We start from the raw sequence: 8,099 nt of genomic DNA on the forward strand, positions 1-8,099 counted from the left end.
AATAAGGACCTAGACTACGAGGTATACGGCGTCCACAGCGGCTTATAGCCAAGCTGACCTATTACCATCGTGTCATGTTTTTGTTCATGGATGTTCGGGTCTTGTGACTGCGCTAAGTACAGGAATATGTGCTATCCTGGAGAGGGTTCTACTTGGTCTGTGGAAATGTACGATTGCTTCACTGGTATGCGCTTTTCCTAGTCTTTATTTCTTAATGGTAACACACGGTTTCCTCATATCGTAGTCAAAACAATTACGATATGTTAATGCTACCATAACTAACTGTGTAGCATGGGCTAGGTTACTGGTATGGTATGTTTGCATGTTTGAATATCACATTTACAGTAAATCTGTGTTTTTATGCTTTCCTCACTAAATGCTTGAATTAGCCTTAGTGAAGGATGTGCGACTTCCAATTATATCACTGTTTTAATTGTGCAAGTCAGACCTCAGCATTCCTTATATTATAATAGGCTACCTTTATATGTATCTTTCATGTATGCACTTTTGCAATAAAGTACGTCACATTTCACCAGGACTAGTGCGCTCAGGACTGGAGCGCTATTGGAACCTTCAGTGTGTGAGTGATGAGTTATGTGTGGGCTGGCGGTGACACTGCATGTAGCCAGTCACCCTACACTTGAGCTCCATTCAGGCCTATGTACGTGTTCCTCTTAAAGGTTATTGAAAAACTGTCAATTTCCAGGTGTTTAGACCGTTGAGATGATTTCTAGTACGCTAGGTCTATTCATGAAAATGTGAAATTACCTAGGGGTTACTTTCACAAGCCCTTAGGGTCAAAGGCCTTAAGGCTAAATTGTTCGTCCTCTCTCTTTATAAGACTTATATGACCTAACCTTTTAGAACTGGCTGACGTTACCTTAAGGTTAAGACTTAAGGTTTTGGGTGTTATCTACCTGCCCACCAACGCATGGCAATACATTAGTAATATTTTGGATTGTTTGAACATGAAACTGTTGTTATTGCTTAGATATTATGGTGTAGAAAACCTCATGCCAAACACTCAAAGACATGAAACTACTATCATTAATTTAGCCTAAACTACCAGGAACGGTGCCGTGCACGCGCATTCCTGTCTGACACCTGATCCACAATCCCATGCGTCTGGTTTCCTTGGAGACGCGATTGAGTAGTTTACTCACTTCAGTTGATGATAACGATATAAGCGGGGTTTTTCTTACAGGTTTTTACATTAAACAGCCTTTAATCAAAAGGAAGTCGCCAACGCTCTGTTGGAGGTGTTTTTTATTAGCTGTTGAGACTGCCCTTCATGTCTCACAGGTCAGTAAGTTAAGTTAGCAAACATAGATCTAAATGAGGAATGGAGAGCTATTGGATAACGTCACTGTTAGCCTGATTGCTAGCTGTCAATGTGGCGTTAGTTAGTTTAGTTAGCAATTATGAGTGTTTACGCTACGCAAATTCGATAGTTAGAACTGTTGCATGGTTTTACTCGTGCTCTGCCGCTTTTATATAAGCACTTATGCATGCGATGTGTACGGTTTGGTCAACCCTGTAGCGTGTTAGTTTAAATGTCCTGCATGTGAGCTAAAACTTAACTAACGTTAACTTCACCATTTCTTGTAGCTGTCTCGTTTGCAATGTCGGTGTTCCTGAGTTAATTCCCCATTCCTCTTATCTTACCTATCCCTCCAGCACGTACAATAAACTCTGGGCTGATGCCCAGATTGAGCTGAATAGCCTTCTAATTCAGGAGCTCCCTGCGCAACCAGCACGTCCGGAGAAAGACAAAGTGGTCTTCTTCCAGCGTCTGGCTACTCTGTATGTACGTTATGTTCAAATTTTTAGACACCTGGAAGAGACGTATGACCAGACCATACACCCTCAGAAAAGACGCGTTATTCGAACAGTGCTTGACAGCGTAATGGGTCGGGTGGTGGAACTCAAAAATGAGATGGTGGAGAAAGAGTTTTCTGAGTATCACTACATGGATGATGTTATTCAAGACTTAAAACTGACACCTGTGAGTATATTCAACGCTTTCAGTTCAGTGATTGTGAATAGGACAAATGCAACATAAAAAGGTTTCCAAAAGACTTGATCATTACTATTGACGCTCCAGCATGTTACTATCGTTAAGATAGGATAGATGTCTAGTGATGTCATGGCATTATTTAAAGTCAGTTTGATCTGGCACACATTATGCGATTTTTCATACTACTACACTGATGTAATTGTTATCATTTTCAGGAGGCCATTGAGATTCCCATTCCAAGATATTTCAAAAGTGAAAGGAATAAAGTACTGCAGGATAGAGCTTTGATGCTCTCGAACATCCTTGACTTAATGGGAGTGGTGAACCAACCTAAAGTGAGTTTAATGTATTTCATACCCCATTCCTCGTAATAAACTTTAAGAGTGACCCTTCTATACAATTGAGGAAAATGTCTAGCCTATATCCTGAAGCCTTTCGCTGCTTTTCTCTCTAGCCTGCAGGAGACCATAAACTGAATATTGAGGAAGCCATTAAGGTCATCCAGGTGGCTGAGAGAGCCAGGCAGGGCCGACTGCGCGCTAAATTCATGAGAGAGATCCAGCGCGACGAGGAGAGACAGAGGAGGGCCAAGGACCGGGACCTGGGCACAGATGCCATTGAACAGGCGGTGGTTCGGATTCAGAAGGCATGTACGGTATACTTATTGCAACACTCATAATACCAATTTGAAAGCAAAAAAAGTAACTGCCCTGTAAAGCTGTTTGGAAATATGCTTTAATGTAGATCCATTTCCCATAGGTGTGGAAAGGTTTTGCGCAAAGGAAGAAAACCAAGAGGGAACGTGAAGAGGAGATGATATTTTTGGGCATGGTGAGTTTTGCTGATTAGAATGTAGGCAACCTTTATATTAACAAATCATGGATATTACCTGTGATCAGTCAGCGGGGGCCTGTATACCCTTGACAGATGACACAGGCAAATGAGATGCTAGTACAAATTGCTAATACTTACTTACACTTGGTGAAACTCTGGCTCTCGCCACAGTTATTTCTTTAATTTAATTTCAATCAAATGACACTGGAGGCACAGGCTTGGGTATTTTCTTACTTTAGTCTAAGCCTCATTCATCATCAACCACAAGGAGAGACTGACCAGCAGTCAAAGGTGCCATACAAACACTCTTTTCTCAGTTTGTGCTCAATGCTGCCAGTAGATGGAGCTCTACTCTTTCTTTTAGAAAGCATCTTGTTTGAATTTCAGCTCAACATTTTTGTCCATTAATTTGCAACCCAAGCTGTGCACTCCCTTTGGAGGAATGCAGGCATGCATGATTGAAATCCTTGAGGGCCAGAGTAACTTATTGACAAGTAACCAATACAAAGGTATTGATCGAAACAATACCCTGGCAAACAGCCTGGGCTGTTAAACATTACAATCATGTCCCCCATGCCACTGGATTCCAATGGAATTCATCTTGGTCTCTCTGCTTCTCTTTGAACTTTGTCTCTGTAGGTCATGGACTCACAGACTCACCAGCCACGTTGCTACGCTGCCACGGTTCATGGCAACAAGGCCCGGCGGCGGCAGAAGCAGAGTGAATATGAGGAGGACTACCAGAAGGCCATCACCACCATAACAGACAAAATCAGAGACCTGGAGGGGCCAGACATCAAGGAGACCATGAAGGACCAGATCCGCCAGTGGTTCATTGAATGCCAGTGAGAAATTGAGGAGCATAGAGGATTCTGGATTTATTAATCTGTCAAACACTGTTTAGAGACATTCTGTACCCTTTGCTCTCCTGGAAAGCTGCCTTTAACTTTAAAATTGGATTTGATCCCCAGTGTGGTAATTTGCTGATACAATATATAATTCAGCAACTCTCTTATTTACTCTAAATTAAATTGTGTTCAATAAATTCCTAAATTTCCCTCTGGATTAATAAAGTATGGATCTATCTATCTAAATAAACGTCAATGTAAAGATCACTTTCAGAAAGAACTGTAACTGTAACTCTTATGTTGCAGCGATGCTACAGGAACCTTTCCTGACTACCCAGAGGAGGAAGATGGAGGTTCAGCTCTTATTTTTACTGAAAAAACTCCACAGCAGGTTTGACTATGCTTTGTCATTTTTATAGTGGTTTGGTGTACTCTAAAATACAATGGTGATTTACTTAATGTGGGGTGGAATGTGTTCTAAAACTGAAGATATAAATACATACAGGTGAAAACACTGGGCGGTTTCTTTCCCCCCTACAGAGCAGGACCCCTGAATCATGTTAACTGCCCTCACGCTGTTGCTCTGTTACAAATGGGTGGTTGTGCATGTTGGCTTATAATAAATCATCTGCCCTTGTTTAAGTTAATGGAGGAGCTGGCAGCAAAGGAGGAAGAGGATGCCAACAAGAAGCCCAAGGGAAAGGATGAGAAGAAGGATAAAGGGAAGAAAGATAAGGGAAAAGGCGGCGAAGAGGTGGATATGCACTCCGAGGCTGTATGAATGAGTGGGGATTAAAGTTAGCGCTGAAAGCCAGCATGCAAGTGGTTTCAGAGGACTGGCCTCTTGCAATGAGTAACTTTAACTGCCTGCGTCCAATTATAGGAGGAAGAGCCTGGGTTGAAGATGCTGCCGTCTAATTTTTTGGCAGACCTTGAGGCCGGACAGAAAACCTTCATTGGTATTTGAGGATAATAAATGCTTCCTAAAAATCAGCCTCCTATTTGTAAATAGTGAAAAGAGACGTTTGATTTAGATTGCAAGACGTGTAATATTAATGGAGCCTGCGTCTCTTGCTCGTTCCCAGACGTGTGGCAGAATCGCGACGAGTGCAAAAACTTCAATCAGAGGCATGAGGTGGAGCTGATCAAGGAGAAGAAGAGGATGGAGGTGGAGGCAGAGATCCGACTGCAGGTGAGGATCGACTCCCATCGCTCTTCTTCCTCTGTCGTGCGTCACCACCAATAACGCCTGGGCGCCAAGACAGATACACTTATACCAAGAGAAAGGGCTCAGGCTTGGCTGAGCTTATGAGAGCAAAGGCCTCTTATCCTTGTGTCTGGCCGCCGCGTAACGGACCCTCTCTCTGTTGCTCACTCAGGTGGATGAGCTGATGAGGCAGGAGCTGGCTAATTGGAAGTTGGCCGTGGATAAAGATAAAGGCGGCAAGGCCAAGGGAAACGCCAAGGTATGAGCCTGTGAAGAGCCTGATCTCTGTGTCAGGTTGCAACAATGCTACACCTGCAGCAACTGCATCTACTCGTGTGTGTTTGTGTACCTGGGTGTGTGCATCAGAGGCCATATAACATTTTTTACACAGAAAAAGAAAGGGGCAAAAAGCGCCAAGAAGAAAAAGAAAGACAAGGACTTGACAGCAGATAGGTATGCCTAGTTTTTTCCTCTCTTGGTGAAAAGATAATAATCTTCTCAGTCTTGTTGTTAAACTGAAGATTATAAAATCAAACCACATATGTTATTCTTTTGTGCAATTTGTCCTCTTTGACAGTAATTCTTCTTGAAGCTCCTGTTTAAAATGTGTTTTGATTAGGGCTATGGAGTCCTTGTTCCAGGAGCTAGTGGAGCAAGGACTTCTGAAGCGTGCAGATGATGTCAAACTTGACAAATATTTAGGTACGATAATAATGTTATCGCCATCATCCTCACAATAAATTCTGCACCTCCACTTTATTTTAGCAGTCAACCTGTTCCTTGTATTTTTTTTTTCGACGCTCGTGCACAGGAGACTATAGTTACCTTGGAACGACACTAAGGCATTCTGACATCGAGCCCATGCCATCCCTGTCAGATGTGCGACAGCTCATGGCCCTCTATGGTGTACTACCACTGGGTATGTCTACTCGTGCCGTCGATTGACAGTTATGTGTTATTGTTTTTGATGGTTTAGTATGATGTAAAAGTGTGGTAGACACCATTGCCTACTACAGAAAAGAAAAATCATAATAGGTAACATTTCTGACTAGTAATTGCTGGTATGAACCAACCTCTGCAACGTCAACTTGTAAAAGTATCTCCTTTTGCCTGGAATGTATTTCAAAATGTTTCTTTCCCTTTAAGCCGCAGTGGCTAATTGCCCCTTTAACACAGAGGTTATCAAATCCTTCAAATCTGGGTACAATGATGCATATCTATCTCATGTTTTACAGGCTCTCATGAAGTGCATGAGAAGGCGCCCCTGATCAAGGCCATGCTTCTTGCAGGACCTACAGGTGTTGGCAAGAAGATGTTGGTCCATGCCATATGCCAAGAGACTGGTGCCAACCTGTTGGACCTCTCACCTATGAACCTGGTTGGAAAATACCCTGGCAAGAGTGGCCTGCAGATGATGCTTCATATGGTGTTTAAGGTGAAAGTTTGGAATGGAAAGACATTAGCGTTCATTTATGTTTGAGAAATGTGTACTACAGGAATTCATGTTGACGTAGTTGTACTGTTTAAAAAAATTTGGGGGTCTAAGTATGTGCTCCTTGTTCAGTTATGAAATCTCTCCAACTTATATTGTAGGTGGCACGAGCATTGCAGCCCTCAGTTATATGGATAGGAGACGCTGAAAAGATGTTTTATAAGAAAGTACCAAAGGAGGAAAAAGAGGTAATCTGTGTAGGTTTAGCAAGTGAAAATGATTTGCTGAGCTCAGAGAAAAAGTTCATTCATTCATACATTCATTCTTTTAGTTCGATCCCAAGCGTTTAAAGAAGGATTTGCCAAAGATCCTCAAAACCATTAAAGGTGAAGACCGAGTCCTTATCATTGGGACGACTCGAGAGCCATTCAATGCTGACATCAAAGCCCTCTGTAAGGTCTACAGCAAGATCATTCTCATTCCGCGTCCAGACTATGCATCCAGATATGGTAAGAGGCTAAAGTTTTCAGTAGCCAATATTTATATACTATACTATCAAATCAGACGCTAACAGCTCAGACCAATTTCTTAGTGATATGGCGACAGTTCATTCAGAATCATGGTGGCCAGGTGACCAGTGCCATGGACCTTAGCACCCTGGCGAAGATCTCAGACGGGTATACGCAGGGTCACATGGTGAAGGTGGTGCAGAGCATTCTGACGGAGCGCCGTGTCCAGCAGCTGGCCAAGAAGCCCCTGACAGCCGCCGAGTTCATTGCCCCACTCGCCAAGATCGACCCCGTTTTCCAGGACGAGGAGGAGGCCCTGAAAGTAAAGACACATGCATGTGTTTAAAAAAAGACCTTAACTATCCGGTTGTATTAGATGTATGAAGAACAAGGCTGCTACAGTCAGGCATGTGTTTAAAAAGAGGCCTAAACTATCCAGTGTTATTAGTTGTATGAAGAAGAACGCTGTCACCGGGCTCATTTTTCTTTCTCTGCAAACATGCATTTCATTGTGACCTCACAGGCTTGGTATGCTAAGACTCCCCTGGGTAAGAAGCGAGCCAAGGCAGCCTCTGGAAAAGAGGGAGAGGAAGAGACGCCGTCCAAGGGAGGCAAAGATGCCAAGAAGAAGAAAAAGTAGCCCAACCCACACCTTCACCATCTCACTGACCCAGCGCAATTAAGACATCAGGGGAGGAATAAACACACCTTTATTCTTTTTGCAAAAGCTTTGTTGACTTCATAAATTATTTTTAATAATCATGTCTGAATCTGAAGCTACTGCTGACCGCAGGGTCCATACTTTGAAGCAGGGAATTTCCACACTGATAATAAGCCACCTTTTGCTGAGCGACTAAAGCCAGCAAAGTAATTGAAGTCTATTAATGGATCTGCGCCACAGCCCTTATTTAAAGAGAGTGACTGCCCTGTATATATATGTGAGGGTGCAAACTCTCCTGTGAACAAGGTCACTTGGCTCACCTGATGCTGTCATCATGTTGTCTGCACGTCATGAAATCATCATGAATCGTCATGAAATGTCAAAAGACATTTGTGGAGCGAATACTTCATCTCCAATGTGTTGTCTGAACTGACAAATATAAACATGTATTGAATATGTGATATATGGTAAATACTGTATATGTGGGTATTGCAGTCCTGTGTGGTTGCTGACCAGCTGTTTTTTAAGTTACGTTGTTTGTCTGTAAAAGATTCTCCTCTTTTAAGATGCGTTTAGTCCATGTCCCACAGG

The 8,099-nt window shown here is 42.7% G+C and overlaps 1 protein-coding gene across 1 annotated transcript; it reads left to right on the forward strand.

Moving 5' to 3' along the window:
- Positions 1–1,291: 1,291 nt before the first annotated feature.
- On the forward strand, positions 1,292–7,487 carry LOC308382783 (dynein regulatory complex protein 11; the record flags this gene model as incomplete). Its single annotated transcript, XM_080860307.1, has 19 exons — positions 1,292–1,302; positions 1,678–2,005; positions 2,233–2,352; positions 2,472–2,663; positions 2,777–2,848; positions 3,491–3,696; positions 4,006–4,090; positions 4,343–4,453; positions 4,583–4,658; positions 4,785–4,891; positions 5,079–5,165; positions 5,298–5,359; positions 5,526–5,608; positions 5,718–5,825; positions 6,142–6,341; positions 6,500–6,586; positions 6,670–6,847; positions 6,931–7,169; positions 7,371–7,487. The coding sequence occupies 19 exons, from the start codon at positions 1,292–1,294 to the stop codon at positions 7,485–7,487; spliced, it is 2,469 nt and encodes an 822-aa protein (XP_080716433.1).
- Between the last annotated feature and the right edge of the window lie 612 nt (positions 7,488–8,099).

Source organism: Sprattus sprattus (assembly GCF_963457725.1).
Source record: "Sprattus sprattus genome assembly, chromosome: 2".
NCBI lineage: Eukaryota > Metazoa > Chordata > Actinopteri > Clupeiformes > Clupeidae > Sprattus > Sprattus sprattus.